Source organism: Bison bison, unplaced genomic scaffold (assembly GCF_000754665.1).
Source record: "Bison bison bison isolate TAMUID 2011002044 unplaced genomic scaffold, Bison_UMD1.0 scf7180017864267, whole genome shotgun sequence".
NCBI lineage: Eukaryota > Metazoa > Chordata > Mammalia > Artiodactyla > Bovidae > Bison > Bison bison.
In genome coordinates this window covers 1,693,624-1,714,025 of record NW_011494839.1, presented here as the reverse complement: position 1 = coordinate 1,714,025, position 20,402 = coordinate 1,693,624, and the positions used below count along the sequence as shown (strand labels likewise).

General features: G+C 37.3%; 1 protein-coding gene across 3 annotated transcripts in view; it reads right to left on the bottom strand.

The window, feature by feature from the left end:
* Nucleotides 1-20,402, bottom strand: part of PPP1R42 (protein phosphatase 1, regulatory subunit 42) — a 44,558-nt gene that overhangs the window by 14,697 nt on the left and 9,459 nt on the right. For all 3 annotated transcript variants that reach the window (XM_010848457.1, XM_010848459.1, XM_010848458.1), the window contains exons 2-7: nucleotides 18,418-18,635; nucleotides 17,117-17,283; nucleotides 15,748-15,886; nucleotides 14,125-14,241; nucleotides 5,807-5,924; nucleotides 3,307-3,438 (exon numbers count right to left, since the gene is read on the bottom strand). In XM_010848457.1, coding sequence (XP_010846759.1) covers nucleotides 3,307-3,438; nucleotides 5,807-5,924; nucleotides 14,125-14,241; nucleotides 15,748-15,886; nucleotides 17,117-17,283; nucleotides 18,418-18,546 — 802 coding nt within the window. In that variant the 5' untranslated portion in view covers nucleotides 18,547-18,635. The remainder of the gene's footprint in view (nucleotides 1-3,306; nucleotides 3,439-5,806; nucleotides 5,925-14,124; nucleotides 14,242-15,747; nucleotides 15,887-17,116; nucleotides 17,284-18,417; nucleotides 18,636-20,402) is intronic.

Below are 20,402 nucleotides of genomic sequence, written 5' to 3'. Positions count from 1 at the left end.
ATCCTGGCAGGCTACATTCCATGGGGTCACAAAGGAGCAGGGGGCAACAGAGGATGCGATGGTTGGATGGCATCACCGACTCAATGGATATGAGTTTGCGCAAACTCTGGGAGATAGTGAAGGGCAGGGAAGCCTGGTGTGCTTCAGTCCATGGGGTCACAAAGAGTTGGATACAACTTAGTGACTGAACAGCAACAACAAATAAGCCTAGTAACCATATGTCCTCATCCAAAGTTATTGTAATATTGTTGAGCATATTCTTTGTGCTGTATGTTTTGTCCCTGTGGCTTATTCATTTTATAACTGGAGGTTTACCTTTTAATCCCCTTCACCTGTTCATCGCACTCCTCCTGGCAACCACTCTTCTGTATGAGTCTGTTTTCATTGCCTTGTTTTTTAGATTCCACATATGAGATCATTCAGTGTTGGCCTTTCTCTTTTTGACTTATTTTACTTGGCATAATACCCTCTATATCCACCTATGTTGTCACAAGTGGTAAGATACTATTCATATTGTTAATGGCTGAGTAATATTCCATTGTATATATTGCATCTTCTTCATCGATTCTTCCATACCCAGTAGTGAAGTTACTGGATCACATGATCACATGGTCCATTCTGTTTTTAATTTTTGAGGCACCTCCATACTGTTTACCATGGTGGTTGCACCAATTTACAGTCCTACAAACAGTGCACCAGGGTTCCCTTTTCTCCACATCCTTGCCAACACTTGTAATTTGCCTTTTTGATAATTGCCATTCTGACAGGTGTAAGGTGATATCTCATTGTGGTTTTGATTTGCATTTCTCTGATGATTAGTGATGCTGAGCATCTTTTTATTTGTCTGTTGACTGTCTGTATGTCTTCTTTGGGAAAAATGTCTATTCAGGTCCTTGCTCATTGTTTCATTGGGTTATTTGTTTTTCTGATACTAAGTTGTGTGAGTTCTTTATGTATTTTGGATATTAACCCCTTATACGTCCTGTCGTTTGTAGATTTCTTCTCTCATTCACTAGGCTGTCTTTTCACCAGGTTGGTAAGTCTCCTTCACTGTGTAAAATCATTAGGCTGTCTTTTCACCAGGTTGGTAGTCTCCTTCACTTTGTAAAATCACTAGACTGTCTTCTCACCAGGTTGGTAGTCTCCTTCACTTTGTAAAAGCTTTTGAGTTTGGTTTAGTCCCATTTGTTTGTTTTTGTTTCCCTTGCCTGAGAAGACAGATTCTTTCACATGTAGCTGTCTAGTTTTCCTCACACCATTTACTGAAGAGGCTGTCTTTTCCCCACTGCATATTCTTGCCTTCTTTGTTGTAAATTAATTGGCTGTATAGTTGTGAGTTTATTTCTGGTCTCTCTATTCTGTTCCATTGATCTATGTGTCTTATTTTTGTGCCAGTACCATGCTGTTTTGATTACTGTTGTTGCTGAGTCACCAAGTCATGTTCAACTCTTTGTGACTCCATGGACTGCAGCATACCAGGCTTCCCTGTCCTTCACAATCTCCCAGAGTGTGCTCAAACTCATGTCCACTGAGTCAGTGATGCCATCCAACCATCTTATCCTCTGCTGTCCTCTTCTCCTCTTGCCTTCAATCTTTCCCAGCATCAGGGTCTTTCCCAATGAGTCAGTGAATATTCAGGACTGATTTCCTTTAGGATTGACTGGTTTGATCTCCCTGGTTACTGTAGCTTTGCAGTATACAGCTGACCCTTGAATGACACAAGTGTGAATTCCTCAGGTCCACTTTTACATGAATTTTTTTTTCTATAGTATATACTACAGTATTACATGATCTGAGGTTGGTTGAATCCTCAGATGTGGAACCAAAGATATGGAGGGCTGACTGTAAAATCACATGCAGATTTTCGAGATTGGGGAGGGTCAGTGCCCCTAACCTCCTTATTGCTCAGGGTTCAACTGTAGCTTGAAAACAGGGAGCATTATCCCTTCAGTTTTATTGATCTTTCTCAACATTGCTTTGGTTGTACTTTGGCATCTTTGAGGTAATACTGAAAACAGGTAAATCCTTACCCTGAGTCTAGTTTTGCCCTTCACAGCCAACCACGTATAAGCAGAGGGGGAAATGCCTCTTGTCCATTTTATAAGTTTCAAATCTTGAGAAATTCATATTGCCAATACAGTATCATCACTCGTGAGATAAAAGTAACAGTTCATGTTCAGTGGATACAATATGGCAAAATCATCAGAGCTTTCCATCTACTTCTCTTCACCTCAACCTCCTTGTCCTAGAGTGATAGAGCTCCTAGGATATGCTGTCTATGCGTAAAGCCACACTACACTGTTTTAGTTCCTCTTTCCCTGTTCGCCTGGTCTCACTTCTTCCCATGTCTCCATCCTGTTAGCTGTGGAACTAGAAAACGAACATGGAACAGAGGAAGTGGCTCATTCCAATATTGTTGACTACAGAATTGGTGAAGAGTGAATTCTAGGATACTCCCCAATATGGTAAAGATGATTATTACACATTACACTTAGCTACAGTTAGTTTCATTAGTTAGGCTATACTCGGGAGGTTGCCATATCCTTGTAACACCACCTTAGGCATATTATAATCAAAATATTCAAATGATAGGGTATGTATTTAAGAAAGGGGACAGGCCACCAAGTATAGGCCACATATATGATTGTGATACATCTTTATTTTTTATCCTGATGAAAATGTGATTTTTGTGCTGTTACTAAATGAATATACTTGTGACTTCAGTTTCACAAGTTATATAGCTGATTGTTGTTTCACCATTTAGATAACTAGTATCATTCACTTTTTAAAAAATTTTGACTGCACGGGGTCTTCGTTGCACCAACCACATGGACTGTTCCTTGCGGCATGGGCTCAGTAGTTGTGGCACACAGGCTTCTCTAGTTGCCATGTGTGGGCTTAGTTGCAGTACATGAGATCTTAGTTCCCTTAGGGCCCAGGGGTGGAATCTGGGCCCCCTGCATTGGCAGCGTGGAGTCTTATCCACTGGACCACCAGGGAAGTCCCCATGCACTTTTGCCAGATATAAAATTATACATTTCCCCCACCCTCATGGCTCTCTGTTTATATAGCCAACATAATTATAACTCAGTATGAACTAAACATAGCTTTTTTTGATAGTAGCTACCATTTTTATATATAAACATTATAGGAAATTTTTTCTAGAAATTGTAATCAAGTTAAGAAAAAAAGCCCATTAAAAAAATGAAACAAACCCTCCTAATTTTTGGCATTTTGTTGTTGTTCTTGAGTATAATATTCCTTTTGCTGGTAGGAGTGTCCGACTATGAATGATGGCCTACTTACTGTTGCATGAGTTATGTGTATCCTCATTCTTACTGTTCTTTTTCTTGCTGGTTTTCTTGGCATCTTTGGATGCTTTCCAATTCATTAGGAATTGTCTTTCCATGTTTTTAATTTCTTTTCCATCAAGGAATTCTAGAGAAAAACAATATATATGTTTAAAATGTAATATATACATGTTATAAATGCTATCTATCAGTACAACATAAATATTACTATATAATACATAAATATTATAATACATATACAATATATATACCACTGGTTTAGGGCACATGAACTTAAGTTACACTCTAGACTGAAATAAATTTATTTTTAAAATACCTTATTTATACAACTTCTTGTATTTGTACAATTTCTGTTAAGCTTTTATTTTTATTTTTTCTGATTTCAAAAAGAATATGTGCTTTTTATAAACAACTAAAACGTGATGGCAAAAACATAAAATGACTCCGTAATTACTATCCATATCTCTCCTTTCCATGACTAACAAAGAGAATCACTATAAACAATTAGATGTCTGGTTGCCCTTCTTGAAGCATAAGTTACATTGTTATTTTACAAAACAAAGATGTCATACTTAACAAAAATTAAATATTTAATAATTTTACGGTTATTCATAGAAAAAGAAAAGTATATTTTATGTTAATGTCAATAAGAAGTTTTATATATGTAACATGGTATTTTAAAAGTACATACATTAAGATACAGGAAATAATAGGAATAATACACATAGCTGGCTTCTTTATTCTACGAATTGAAATTTCAGCTATTTTAACGTTTTGTTCCTTTTAAAAGTTTTGAAAATTGAGCATATTCAGTTACACAAATAATTTTTGTATGTTGTATGTATGATATTTGGAAAATTCAAAGAAATGGAAAAAAGCAAAACATCGCCTGTATTTCACAACCCGAAATAATCACTGAAATCACTGATAATACTTCAGTATATTTCTTAGCATTGGTTTGTTTTCTAGGTATGTACCATGTATATATGTGTATATTATATAGAAATGGAACTCTCTATATAGTATTAACATCCTACTTTTTAAATATTATATTGTGAACATTTTATCATGTCTTTCTTTAAAGACAATTTTTAATGAATGATAGTATTCTAAATATAAATATACAAGTAATTTACTTTAAAAATATACCTAATATACATGATCGTTCTTCCTGTGTGTTCTGTTTCCTACTCTTGGCTGATGGGGTAAAGGGTAGGCAGGGTGTGATCCTCCCATATGTGTTTTTTGAAAAATCGTTTTGGATACTTTTGATACGCCTCCTGTCAACCCCTCCTTCCCTCAAGAGAACCACTGTACTAGCGTTGTGATTAACCAAGGTTTACTACAGCCATGAGTTTTGAAATGGTTGGTTAGTTTTTATGGGGTCGCAAAGAGTCAGACACGACTGAGCGACTGAACTGAACTGACTGAACTGATGCCCAAGTACAGCATGTCAGGTGGCGCTAGTGGTAAAGAAAGTGAAAGTGAAAGTTGCTCAGTTGAGTCCAGTGCGACCCCATGGACTGTGTAGTCCCTGGAATTCTCCAGGCCAGAATATTGGAGTGGGTAGCCTTTCCCTTCTCCAGGGGATCTTCCTAACCCAAGGATCCAACCCAGGTCTCCCGCATTGCAGGTGGATTCTTTACCAGCTGAGCCACAAGGGAAGCCTGAGAATACTGTAAAGAACCTGCCTGCAAATACAGGAGATGTAAGACACATGGGTTTGATCCCTGGGTCAGGAAGATACTCTGGAGGAGGGCATGGAAACCCACTCCAGTATTCTTGCCTGGAGAATCCTATTGTCAGAGGAGCCTGGTGGGCTACAGTCCATGGGGTTGCAAAGAGTCGGACATGACTAAAGTGACTTAACATGCATGCATGCACACACAGCATGTCATAGAAACTCTCCCACAATCTCCTCTGTGAGAGGGCAGTGCTTATCCTTCTGATACTGTGTAAGCTGGTCCCTACTGAAGAGCACTCGTCCATTTTCCCTTATATAGTGCATATTCAGGAGTGTTATTATTTGTAAGGGTCTCATAAAGTGACTCCCTACTTTGCTCCCATTTTAAATGAAAGGAAAGTTCTTAAGGCGCCATTTGGCAAATGTCAAGCAATGAAAAGTTTGATCAGTTTTACCTACAGAACCAAGAGTCTCGTGGCATCTTCAGAGGATTTGTGCCAGTGAAAACTTGGCAAAAGGTCAGCAAGTTGTACACATTTATGACTAAATATTTTTTGTTGGTAACAGCCACATTTTCTTTTTTAAAGAAAGTGTTTGATATCTTAATTATTTCTGAACAGAATATATTTTTTCATGTTTTATTTCTCAATTTTAACTTTTGTTCTTATTAAAATATCAAATTTAAAGCTGACCATTTTTGTAGGTCCAGATGTTATATTCATATTTCTGAAGGCTTGCTGATACATTAACTAAAGAGTTAACCAAGTCTCTTTCTCTAGGAAAATTATATTAATATAATAGAAACATGTACCCAGTGATTTGGACACCAGTATCAGTCTATCTCTGTATTTTGGTTTGAGACAAACAGGATTTCTATTTAGATCCATTTTCCACAGCTTCATCAACTTGTTCAGTAAAAACTCCAAATCCTATAATTAGAGGAGAAAAAAGCAAGACACAGGTATTTCATACTTATCAATATTTTTTTCATGTCAGTTAACTGTTTTTAAAGGTAATTACTATTTTCCATGGAGTTCTAGCTCAGTGCCAGGTACTTAGATGATGTACAATACATCTTTTTTTGATGAAATGGTCTGTAGTATTAATAGAAGGGGCTAAAGATGAGACAAAAAGTAAGGTCCTGAGTTGAGGACCACAGAATTGTACTGTGTCACACTAGCTTAAATGGACCCAACCTGTATCTCAGGAAACACTTTGCCTTTCTGGCTATCCATGCTACAGAAGATGCCTTGTTCTTAGCAGAGTTTATGGAAGTTTACAGATTAAGGCCATTATGGAGTAGTAAGTAAGCAGTCCATTGACATTGCAAGCAATATAGTTGCTTTTCCTTTTAAAACCTATAAAAAATGTATCAAAGGGAGAAAATGAAGAAAAAAATCCCATGTGTGTTTATTACCCAAAGATCACTTAAGAAATATTTCTTTTTGGCTGCGCTGGGTCTTTGTTGCTGAGTGCAGGCTTTCGCTGGCTGCTGTGAGCAGGGGCTACTCTCTAGTTGTGGTGGCAGGTTTCTCACTGTGGTGGCGTCTCTTGTGGAGCACCAGCTCTGGGGCACACAGGCTTCAGTAGTGGTGACGTATGGGCTCAGGAGTTGCGAATCACCAGCTCTAGAGCATGGTGTCAGTAGTCATGGCACACGGGCTTAGTTGCCTTGTGGCATTTGGAATCTTCCAAGACCAGGGATCAAACTGGCGTCCCCTGCACTGGCAGCCAGATTCCCAACTGCTGAACCACCAGGGAAGTCCCAAAGATCACTTTTAATGTGTTATGTATCCTTCTAGTCTTCTTTTTTGAGCATAGGGATTTCTTTTTTAATTGTCAATCATACTGTGTGTACAGTTTTGTTTTATGTGCATCATAAACATTTTCATGTTTTAATAGCTTTTAAGAAAATCAGCTTATTGATATTTAAAGGGATGATTAAATTGTTCTATGGTTGAAAACCCAACTAAATGTGAGAAAAACAGATTAGTCACCTTTAAGAACAAGCTTTCTGTTTGCCCGCATCACCTCCTCTCTCTCCCTGTTTTTTTTCAATCCAGTGTTACTGTCTTTCTCCAATGTCTTGTCTTTCTGTCATTCCTTTCCTTGCTTTCTTCCCTCTTTCTACTCTGTTGCCCATGATTGATTTTTAATAATTCAGTGGCCATAGGCAAAAAAAGGGAAAACTACCTTCAATAGGGCAAAACCATTATTTTAAAGCAAATGTTTTGCTGACAGTAATAATAAATACTGATAATAACTAATCCTGTGGAGAGCTTTTGGTTTTCTGAGCACTGCTGTATACATATGATACTGTGCATATCCAAGAGGACTGCTTTTCATTAGAATATGAGTATGAGAATTACAAAGTTAATAAAAGTTCCAGAGGATAGCAGCAGGCAAACACCTATGATTCTTTTGTTTTCTTCAGGCTAAGACCAAACTTATCATAGGTTATAAGGGAAAAATTAGGAAATACAAATTATACATACATATTCTTAATTTCTAAGCTGAAAGTAATTGTTAATGCATTGGCTGGTATTTTTATTCCCCATAGCATTTCCTCACCTTCAAAGCTGGATACTATTTAGCATTGTATATCTATTTAACTATTTGTATCTTCCACCTTATTCTTGCTTGATCCATGTTTACTGTTGCTTAGATATTTCATTTTTCCATTTTTGGAAAAAAACTCATATAATAAGACTATATTTATTCTTTAGACTTTAGAATATATATTTACCATGAAGCTTTGGTAGCAGGTCCCTTCTACATATTAAATATCCTCCCAAAACTGTAAAAGGAGGTAACAAAAATGGAACATCCAGATAGGTGCCTGTGTCTACATGAAGAAATGCTGTCTTTTGGGGAATAATTAGAAGCACAGCTGGGTTTTCAGAACCCACTGCAGAGCACTTTAATCTTTCAGAGACCAATGTCTTCCCATATAAAGTAGTATTTCTAGTTCTGCTTACTTCATTATTCATCAGGTATGTATTGAGTTACGGGTTAATTTTTGTGCTAGACTCTGATGGATTCAAATAAATAAGTTATGTGAAAAATACAAGGAATTGTATAAGCAATTGTACAAGCAATCCTAAACTTTCTGACATCGCTTCTTACTATTTGACCTTAGGCAAGTCTGTAACCTCATTTATAAAGTGAGGGTAATTAGAGTATTCGTTGCTGTGGCATGTAAAGTGTGTGAGGCAGAGCAGATAGGGAATACATGTGTTATTTCTCTGCCTCTTTGTCTGCCCTGCTACCCCTGAGCTACTTCTCTCTTAATTTTGGTCAACACAGAGAAAAAGTGACGTTAAGAGAGAGTCAGGTTCTGATCCACTGACAAGTAACTGATGCCTTAAAAGAAAGTTCTTTTCGAAAGTTCTAATTTCATCCTTCAGTCCTGGGTCATGGGTTATGCCCTCTTCTCAGCATTTGTTCCACAGCTTTTGATGCAACCATAATTTTCTGTGAGAATTTAATTGTATTTCTCTTAGTTTAAAAACCTCTGGAAGGATGGAACTACGCATTGCATCTTTGTACTGTGTTGAATATGATGCCCATTATAGTAACAATAAGAAAGCTTTAAAATTTATATGGATAAAGAGTCCTGTATGTTTTTATTAATTGTTCATCACTTGATAAATGGCCCTCAGCATACTCCTCCTCCCAGTGTATGTTTATTTAAGACTAAACTAATCCTGTGTTGAAATATGATTACCCTTTGGATACGCTCTGGTTGTGCATTGCCTTCCTGTCTTTCATAAAATGCTTTCACTTTTGTGCCCTTCAGTAAGTTGCTAAAGGGAGCAGACACTTCTCTGGACAGTCTCGGTATGATAAATGATCATGTCATGCTATCACTTAGAGGAGTGCTGCAAAATACTAAGGAGCTGATTTTATTTCCCATGCAGGGCTGGTGTCTAAGCTCTAGGATAGGAGCGTGCTGCACTGGCAGTGCTCTTGCTGCAATTAATGATGGCCACTGATGAACCTGTATTTGACCAGCATGCGCCAATCTTTATTGGAAACGTCTAGCCCAACTGTCCTAACTAAATCTAAAGACAGCCATTTGTCATCCCTGTGACTGCCTGTCATCATCTGCCTGGGAAAATCTATAATTTTGGGCTTGTTCCTGACTAAACTGTGGAGTGAATAAATTTATCTTTTGAGTTACTTTGCTTGTCAGGATCAATATTGAGCAGAGGTTGAATAAATTAGAAACTGGAAATACATGACAGGCCATAGTGGTTTATTTGTTTGTATCTTATAAGTCAAATATTTTATAAAAGGCAAGCACGTCAAATTTTTGATTTCCACTGTTCATTCTAAAATGCTTTACCTCATGATAAATGGGCATCAGAAAACTAATGAAGTAAATCACTGACTGATATATCTGACTGGGAGATGAACTTTTCAGATCATTTTATTGACTTAGCAAACTTTGCAGACATAAAAACTGAAGGTAAAGATTAAACTTTTTTTCAAGTTGTTATACATTTTTGCAGCCATGATATTTATTTGATTTAATAGTATCAGCAAGATATATAATGTTGGCCTTTTACTAGTTCATGGCTCATCAAGTTACTTGCAGAAATCCAGGTTTTATTATAAATGGTTAATACATTGTTGCATTCTTTTAAAAATATTTATTTAGTTGGGTGTGCTAGGTCTTGGTTGAATCATGCGAGATCTTTAGTTGTGGCATGCAGACTCTTAGTTGCACTATATGTGGCATCTATTTCCCTGATCAGGGATTGAACCCAGACCCCCTGCATTTGGAGCATGGAGTCCTAGCCACTGGACTGCCAGGAAGTCTCCATTGTCTCATTCTTATTTAAAAGAGTTACCAGGGAAAAAATGCAAATAAATACTAGTCAAAAGAAAATATTTAAACTAGAGCTCTATGAGTTAAAAAAGGGAGTTTCTAAAGTATGGATTATTATTTGGCTTAAAATGTTTCTTTCTCCTCAGTGATTGATTCTGCCACCATTTTTATTAAAGAGAACTGGGTCATCTAGCATAGAGTTCTCTCAGTTTTCTGCCTTTGGTCTCACACTTCCTCTTCCATTCCTTTTTCCAATTTTTATCAGCAAAGGAAAAGTCCTACCTCTTTTCCCAAATGAATTAGTTCTCTCATCCCTTCCTCTCTCCACAGGCCTCCTACTCTTGGGATCATCCTTCTCTTCAATTTCCAGTCTCTCCACCTCCTCTGGGCTTTATCCTATCTCTTACCCACCATCGCTACACTTCCTTAAATAGTAGTCCAGACCAGTTCTTTTCTAACTTTTATGTCCTTATGAATCATGTAGTGTTCTTGTTTAAATGCAGGTCCTGGTTTAGTAGGTATGGGGGCAGAAGTTGAGATTCTGCACTTCTGATGCTGCTGGTTCTAGGACCACACTTGGAATTATAAGGGTCTTGGTCACTGCCTCTGCTTCCTCAATCACTGGGCACTGTTACAACCTGGTGCGTTTGATCAGGAACCACTAACATTACCACTGAGCAATACATTGACAATTTTGTACTTTCTTTGTCTCAGTTCTTGGAAGCAACTTACCCTACTTGACTGCATCCTTTATGGCTTTTCTTACAGGCTCCCTGAGTCCTACTCTTACCTGCCCCTCGGCCTTTGCACATTATTCTCTTTACTTGGTAAGCCATTCTGTTCTTTCAGAGCTCAGCTCAGCACTGCCTTCCTAAGGGAAGCCTTCATTCAGCTCCCTAAGGTAGTTCCCCTAGTTATAGGCTTTCAGAGCGACATACTGCTCCTTTATAGCACTTGCCTGGGGTACAATTTTACTTATGTTTTGGATAGTTATGTGCTTAATGTTTCTCTTCCTCTCAATGCTGAGAGATCTTTGAGTTCAGGGACTGGATCTGTTTTTTTTTTTTTTTTTTTGCTCACTATCGTCTTCCCCTTTGTCTAGCAAGTGCTGCCACATGGTAGGTGTTCTGAATGAATGAAAAAGAAGAAATAGTGAATGCCTGAATGAATGAATGGATCTGAGGTGAGAAGCAGAACAAGAGTTTTAAGTAAGAGATTATATGGAACTGTTTTGAAAATTCTGCTGATTAGAAGTGCTGCAGACATAGAATGGAGAGACAGGATTTATCTTCTATTTTGTTTGTTCCTCTACTCCTCTTCTACCCACACCTCGTCTCCCTCACCCAGAGTCTCTGCCTGGACTTTGGACTAGGGAATAGGAGAGATGCTGGCAGGGCTAGAAGATCTTGGGGGAAGGAGTCCGTGGCAGCTGTGGGTGAGAGGGAAGGAAATGAAATCCCAAATAGCAGGGAGGACAGAAGCTATTTGCCCAGATTCCTCCAGGTCCTTATGCAATCATCCTAAGGGACCATTATTTTTTTCATTTTTTTATTTCATGTATTTTCTGTAGATGCATTTGAGGAACCTACAGTGTCCAAATAAAGGGTAGCTGGTTTGAGTGCTAAAAGCCATCGGTAATTATAGTGGTTTGGTTAGAATTCTCTAATGATGTACATTTCTTTTTCCCCATGGCACAAAGCTGTCTGTTGTTGAAGACTCTTAGGATGGATGTCAGTGACTTTATGTATGGCACATTGAGCTTTCTCTCCCATGGCACAGGGCTTGATGTCAGCAGCTTTGGGGCAACTTCGATCAATGTGTATAAAGAATGGAAAAATTAAAGCCAAAAAATGGAGACGCTGATCCCAGGAATATATAAAGAGAACTAAGTTAATATTCTGATGCTAACCTTCCTGCCCTTTGACTAAGCCTTCGGAGGATGATTTAAAATGACCATAAAAGCACATTCCAAATGACTCCTAGGCAAGTCTGTATTCAGACATCCAAGAAGCTGTGTCTCAGTGTTTTTAATTGTGTGTATCTTCTTGCTGGCAGCAAAAGAACTTGAGATTTCATCCTCACAATGTGAATATCTTTTCTCTATGGGAAGGAAAAGCAACTTCTGGTGTATCTCAGCCTTCGGAACTTACTAAATGATTTGCTTTCCTTCCCCAGATGGTTGAATATTTTAAATTGTTATTGTATTCATTCATTTTATAAACACGTAGTAGGTGTCTACTGTGTGCCAGGCACTGGCCTGAGCTCTAGGGCATCCTGAAATCGACAAAAAGTCCTTGCTCTTAAAGACATTTTGATATTTGGGGGAATTCATTTGTAGTAGAATAATATTTATTTTAGTAATTATCTACTGCTGACAGTAGTTATCACAAACGTAGACACCGTATTAAAAAGCAGAGATATCACTTTACCAACAAAGGTCCATATAGTCAAAGCTATGGTTTTTTCAGTAGTCATGTACGGATGTGAGAGTTGGACTATAAAGAAGCCTAAGCACTGAAGAACTGATTCTTTTGAATTGTGGTGCCAGAGAAGACTCTTGAGAGTCCCTTTGACAGCAAAGAGATCAAACCAGTCAATCCTAAAGGAAATCAACCCTGAATATTCATTAGAAGGACTGATGCTGAAGCTGAAGCTCCAACACTTTGGCCACCTGATGTGAAGAACTGACTCATTAGAAAAGACCCTGATGCTGGGAAAGATTGAGGGTAGGAGGAGAAGGGGGCAACAGAGGATGAGATGGTTGGATGGCATCACTAATGCAATGGACATGAGTCTGAGCAGACTCTGGGAGATAGTGAAGGACAGGGTATCCTGGTGTGCTGCAGTATATGGGGTTGCAAAGAGTTGGACAGAACCTAGCAAGTGAACAACTACAGTGGCTATGAGATGAGCAAGGTAATAGTGCTAAATTTGGAAACAAGACCAGAAATAACTGTTTTAGAGTCAGTGGATAGCTGTCTGAAAGTGCTTATTTTTTTTTTCTTTCTGTAAGTGCTTTTGAAACAAGAGTTCTATTTATGGGGGAAAGAAGCCTATTCTTCTTCCTATGGTCTAATGTAAAGGAATTATATCACAGCCACGTCATTGCCAAACCAGAAACTATGAGGTCTTGGCAGTGGTTCAGCTCACAAATGACTGGTTCCAGGAAGTCTTCCCTAGCCCTAGGCTAAGTTAGTGATACTATAATACTTATGAAAACAGAACCACATTGTAGTCTGATCACTTGTTGACTTTTTTTTTATTCCCTGGGCCTGTACTCTTTCTTCTTCTGATCTACATAGAGTAGTATAATGCCTGGCAAACATGTAGATGCTCAATACATGTTTGAATGAATGAGTAATTGAATGAATGTGGTATGATATGGCATAATATGACCAGAATATAGCTAGTGCAAATTAGAATAAATTAAAGATACAGGTGTTTCCCTTGGAGGAGCAGCAAGGAGAGCGTTCACGTCTAGTTACAGTTACTAGAAACTCGTTCATTGGGAGATCAGAGTTAAGAGGCAAGAAATCTAGTGTCTTGTTCAGTCACTCAGTTGTGTCTGCTCCTTGCGACCCCATTGACTGCAGCACCCTAGGGTTCTGTGTCCTTCACCATTTCCCAGAGTTTGCTCAAACTCATGTCCATTGAGTTGATCATGCCATCCAACCATCTCATCCTCTGTCATCCTTTTATCCTCCTGCCTTCAATCTTCCCTAGCATCAGGGTCTTTTCTAATGAGTCAGCTCTTCACATCAGGTGACCAAAGTGTTGGAACTTCTGCTTCAGCATCAGTCCTTCTAATGAATATTCAGGGTTGATTTCCTTTAGGATTGATTGGTTTGATCTCCCTGTAGTCCAAGGGGCTCTCAAGAGTCTTCTCCAACAGTTTGAAAAGCAGCATTTCTTCGTCACTCAGCCTTTTTTATGGTCCAACTTTCACATCTGTACATGACTACTGGGGAAACCATAGCTTTGACTATATGGACCTTTGACAGCAAAGTATCTAGAGGGAAACATTTGATAGAAAAATAACATTGAGTGGAAAAAGCATATACTTCCTTCTCAGAGAAACATCTGTCTGTCGGTGAGGGATGGAGATCTTGGGGTATGGAAGAGAAAATCAGGTAAGAGCAGAATTATGCAAATAAATACATTACAAAGTAAAGACTAATGAACTACTTTTAGAACAAATTTAGAATAGTTTTAAAAGTAAGTTTATAGGTATAGTAAAATAAGTATTTTCAACCACAATTTCATGTAAATATTGAAAACTTTTTTCTTTACCTTACCTTCACATGCAGAAGTTGGTTGTCAGCTGCTATGAGCTGATTAAGATTCTCCAGTATTTCTAAGTCTCTTATGTCATCAATATTATTATTGCTGATATTCAATATAGAGAGGGATTTCTGTAAGAAAAGGAACTAATTTAGGATTAATAAATAATCTACTTAAATGCTATATGTAGAAACCAGAAATCCTAATCTGTGAAAAATTTTTAATTGATCAGTTCAGGCTGTTTTCCTCTTTAGACAAGAAAATAAAAATCCTTGGAAGTTTTGTTTTTATGCCATTTCTTTTTCTGATGAAACTTTTAGGACTATGGTAATTGTAATGTAACTTACTATTTTTGTCTAAAGTTCCTTCATAAATCTGATTTTTCTCTTCCAAGATATGAGAGAAATTTATAGATAGAAGCCAAGAAAGAAGGAAAGAGAGAAAAAAGATGTCCCAATAAGCAAATAACACATTGTAGAAAAAATGCTTATTTTAGTTTAAGCAAATTATCCTTCTGTGTTAAATATCACTAAGATTAGGGAGAAACAGTTTTCATCTTTGTTTTTCTAAATAGGAAACATGATCAAGAATTGAAAGAATATCTTGTTTGTATTTTTATCTGTATCTCTCCATATAGTTTTCTCTTGGTAATTTGTATGTTCAGGAGCCAGGTAAAATAATAATTACCAATCAACAAGAACTTCAAAATCAGCTGTTAATGAGGACATAAGTATATAATAGAGCAACACTAAGTCAGAGGCATCTAAACTCTTAAGGCCCAGGATTCTCTACCAAGATGGAGACAACTCACTCAGGTATCCCACCTTTAGAGAAGATACTTCCTGATACTTTTCAGGACTTGAAGTATAGCTTTAAAAGTATTCCTTTCAAATAGGATTTCAGAATCTGCCTGAATCTATGCCAAAATGAGCAAGCAAAAGTATTTTCAGTGGCAATTTGTAATAGAACTAGCCATCCCCACAGTGGGGTAAGTCTGCTTGGTTCAGCTGAGGTTGAGCTGAAACATAGTTGTTTCTATAGGAGAGTAGGGAGGATAGGATAGAAATCAGGTCACTCCTTTCTTTTCCAATTTAAAGCACTACCCAGGACTTCCCTGGTGGTCCAGTGGTTAAGACTCCATGCTCCCATAGTAGGGGAAAGTGAAAGGGTTAGTTGCTCAGTTGTATCCGACTCTTTGTGACCCCATGGACTGTAGCCTGGTAGGCTCCTCCTTCCATGGAATTTTCCAGGCAAGAATACTGGAGTTGGTAGCCATTTCCTTCTCCAGCGGATCTTCATCACCCAGGGATTGAATCCAGGTCTCCTGCATTGCAGGCAGATTCTTTACTGTCTGAGCCACCAAGGAAGCCCCAATGTAGGGGGCCCGGGGTTCAATCCCTGGACAGGGAACTAGATTTCCCATGCTGCAACTAAGATCCCTTGTGCTGCAACTAAGACCCAGAGCAGCCAAATAAATTATGTAGGAAAAATTAGTTTTAGCCCTTAAATTCTCAACTGACCATATAAACATGCACAGTATGTACAATGTCCAGATAAACCTTCACCACCTTTCTTTTTTTTTCATTATAACCATTGGTCACTATAGTCTTTGTCAGAATACTCAAATGCAGCCTTACTGCCAGAGAATGAAGGGTTCTTGGATCAAACACGAGCTTTTCTCCAAGGGGAAGCCTCTGACTCTCAACATGAAGCTCTCTTAGTCCTTCTAGTCCTTCTAAGCCTTCTATGACAGCAATGTAATTGCCTCCCAGATATCTGCAAAATATAAAACAAAATTTTAAGGAGGCATTCTGAGACATCACGGTCTATGTGTATGATGAAAACATAACAAAATCATTGAACTATTTGAAAATTATACAGTTTACCAATGAATATTGGGTGTATGTATGGGGTCTGGTTAGGGACGCTGACCTTCATGTAGTGAAATTTGCATATCACTTAGAGTGGGCACTCTTTATCCCTGATTACTTCATATTTGCAGATCTACCAACTGGACCATGGACCATGCAGCTCTATAGTGTTTTCTATTGAAAAACCTCGATAGTCAAAGGTCATCTGTACATGCAGAATGTTCTTTTGTATTAAATCAGTGAAAGGTTTGTTTATTTGATTCTTATAATTAATTAATTCTGAGAAATGTTCATTTTTAAAATAAGAGAACTGGACTAGTCCTCTCTATCTGTGCTCCTCTTGTGTTAGAGTGCATAAGAATCATCTGAGTTATAGGTTTAAAAGTAAAGATTTCTGAGCCTAACTGCCAGAGATTCTGATTTGGTTACCTAGGTTGGAACCCAGAAATCCGCATTTTAAAAATTGATATATAGTTGATTTACAGTATTGTGTTAGTTTGTGGTGTATAGCAAAGTGACCCAATTATATATATATATATTTTTTTTTCAGATTGTTTTTCCATTATTGGTTATTAGAAGATATTGAACATAGTTCCCTGTGTTACATAGTAAATCCTTTTTGCATGTCTGTTTTATACAGCAATATGAAGTTTTAATAAGCGTCTCCCACCTTACTTCTTCCCCCCATTCTGAGACCTTGGCCTGCTTTTTGGAAAGCAGTGATAGTTCTTCCAATATGGGGAAATTGGATCCACTGGGCCCCATTGTTTAATTAAAATCATAGGCAGTAATGCCTTTTACAGTCAAATCTACATCAACATTATCAGTTCTATGACCCTGCCCTTTTGAGATGTGTGATTCTGAAAGGCACAGAACTCATTTGGGTTCCATGGACACTTTTTTCACCATTTGAGCCTAAATAAGCATGTTTTAGATATCCCTATAAGCCCTTGAGACAACTCACCCTCCTGCAAAAGAAGCATACCAGGGCTTACAGAATACAAATTATCAAGTATTACATATATAACAGTAATACTGCAGAGGAATAAAAATGGGACAGATAAAGGAAATGCTTGCATGCAAAAATATTACTGTAATGATGACAATTACATTACTGAGAAATAAAAGCACTTACAGTTTTTCCAGTTTCTTTAATGACCTGAGGTTCTCTATACATGAAATACAATTGTTTTGTAGGTATAAGTGGGTCAGATTGGTGGCATAATTCAGGTTAGTGATTTGACTAATGCGGTTATCATACAAATATAAAACACTAAGATTTTTACAAAGAGAGAGATCTTCCTAAAAGGAAAACAAAAACAGATCATACTTAATTTCTTATGAAAACTTAGAGGGTCGTTTTCAAGAAAGCTTTTCACTCTATCATTCGATACATTTCATTAAGGTTAATATAAAAGAACAGAATTCCCCCATTCTTAGCACAGTCAAAATAAGACCAGAATGCTTACAATATTAGTTCTAGGCTTTAGTATTCTGTAACCTTATCAATAAAATTGTTTTTGCTAAGAAAGGTTTTCCCAGTGCAAGCAGTTTTCCTTGGAAACAGTTAGACTCCTCTGGAAGTTAAAGCATCTAACCAATTATTGCTTCAACGTTATGAATCAGGGCTTAATCTTTCTGTAGGATTGGAAATAAACTGTGTGGTTTGGAATATTGAAAAACCACTGGAAATCATCTAGATATTCAAGAACAATGGATTAATAAGCTATAATAATGCGATTGAAGGGAACACCATTAAATATCCTTTAATTTCTTTAGTAATATCTTGTAGATCTCATTAAAAAAATGAAAACAGTACATTCAATATGACCCATTATTGTAAAACTATATGACTATATGTATAGCCCCCACCAGGGGGCTTCCCTGGTGGCTCAGGTGGTAGAGAATTTGCCGGAGTAATGAGAGACCTGGGTTCAATCCCTGGGTCGGGAAAAATCCCCTGAAGAAGGGAATGGCTACCCACGCCAGTATTCTTGTCTGGAGAATCCCATGGACAGAGGAGCCTGGTGGACTATAGTCCAGGGAGTCACAGAGAGTTGGACAGGACTGACTGACTAACACTTATGTCTAGGAAAAAAAGGGAGAAAGGACATCACCCTTGGTTTTTCTATGTGAAAGAATTAAAGTCAATTTCTTTCTTTTTATATGTCTTTATATAAATGAACACTACTTACTTTTGAAGGTAAGAAAATACTTAAAGATATTTTTAAAGAATCTATCATTTTTTGTGTTGTGGTAGAGTTAGAGTAAGTAGGCAAGAGGTAGGAGTGAAATTCTGCTAAAAAATATCCCAGCTTTCATTAAGTTAAGATCTTTTAAAATACAGCCACATCTTGGGAACTAGTTGGATATACCAATTTCTATACTTTACATTGCTAATTATATAAAAATAAGAAATAATTTCAGAGTTCTTACAATTGCATCTATATTTTTATCTGAAAAATTTATATGAGTTATTTTCTTCAGATATTGTAGAACGTTTTCTTCTTTTCGGGGTTTAAGATTGCTGTTCTTGGCAATTAGATCCAAAGTCAGTCGAACCATGACTTCTCTATAAATCAAACTCTTGGCAATAGCTCTCTTCTGATAACCATGTTAAGAAGTGGTTTAAGTATTGTTTTATGCCCAACTTTCTAAAAAGCAAAGAAAAAAAGGAGTATTATGTACACAGCAATTTAGGAAAAATTACTTTGACTTTTTAATATATAAAACTATTGATAAAGTAGTTCACAAGCAGTTTTAGGGTTATGTTTTTTCTAAGTTTATAGTTTTAATTCTTTTCATAAAAAGATATAAAACACCAAAATTAAATTAAATTACAGTGCAAATTCAGTTTTACTTTTAAATCTTTTACTCTCCCTAGTGTTGACTTGTTATTGTGGATGGATCATTTTTCTCTCTTTGAGTTGAAAAAGACCTCAGTATCATTTAGTGTTCTCCCATGAAGAAATTAAAGGCCAGAGATTTGTCTCAAACCAATCAAGTTAGTGACAGTTGAAAATGAGACCAGGCCTCCTGGCTCTTTTTTTCATAGTACCTTAGTACCATAGTACCTTAGTGTCCAAAATCAAGAACACACGGTGTGAAAACCTTTAGTGTATTCATCGGACAGTGGTGAAAATACTTCTAGATGAGACCAAAATGTGCAAAGCAAAACTTTAATATATTTAGAAGGAAATACAGGTCTTTCTCTTAAAATTAGGATACGGAAGGAGTTAACTTATATGCTACAAAAAGCATAAAACACGAACAAAAAATTTCTTGATATCTTTTACTACATTAAAAAAATATAGCTTCTGCTTAATAGTATCTCTCCACCTTGATTACTCTTGATTCCTAACTCTTTTATTTTCCAATTTTTTTATTATGATAAAATACAAAGTTTATCATCTTTACCATTTTATAAGTGTACAGTTCAGTTTTACTAAATATATTTATAATGTACAGCCATTGCCATAGTCTATCTCTAGTATTCTTTTCAGTTTGTAAAACTGAAATTCTATTCCTGTTAAACGATAACTCCCTATACTTACCTGTCTTCCATGGCCCAGGCAACCACCATTCTACTTTGTCTCTATGATTTTGATGATTCTAAGAACCTCATATAAGTGGAATAATATTTTATTTTTGTGACTGGCTTATTTCACTTAGCATAATGTCCTCAACATCACCAACTCAATGCACATGAGTTTGGGTAAACTCTGGGAGTTGGTGATGGACAGGGAGGCCTGGCGTGCTGCAGTTCATGGGATCTCAAAGAGTCATACGTGACCGAGCAACTGAATTAAACTGAACTGAATGTCCTCAAGGTTCATCCTTGTTGTAATGTAAGTCAGAACCTCCTTCCTTTTTTACTATTGAATAATATTCCAGTATATGAAAAGCATCTATTTCTGTTTTATTGACTATGCCAAAGCCTTTGACTGTGTGGATCACAATAAACTGTGGAAAATTCTGAAAGAGATGGGACTACCAGACCACCTGATCTGCCTCTTGAGAAATTTGTATGCAGGTCAGGAATAAGTTAGAACTGGACATGGAACAACAGACTGTTTCCAAATAGGAAAAGGAGTACATCAAGGCTGTATATTGTCACCCTGTTTATTTAACTTATATGCAGAGTACATCATGAGAAACGCTGGACTGGAAGAAACACAAGCTGGAATCAAGATTGCTGGGAGAAATATCAGTAACCTCAGATATGCAGATGACACCACCCTTATGGCAGAAAGTGAAGAGGAACTCAAAAGCCTCTTGATGAAAGTGAAAGTGGAGAGTGAAAAAGTTGGCTTAAAGCTCAACATTCAGAAAACGAAGATCATGGCATCCGGTCCCATCACTTCATGGGAAATAGATGGGGAAACAGTGGAAACAGTGTCAGACTTTATTTTTCTGGGCTC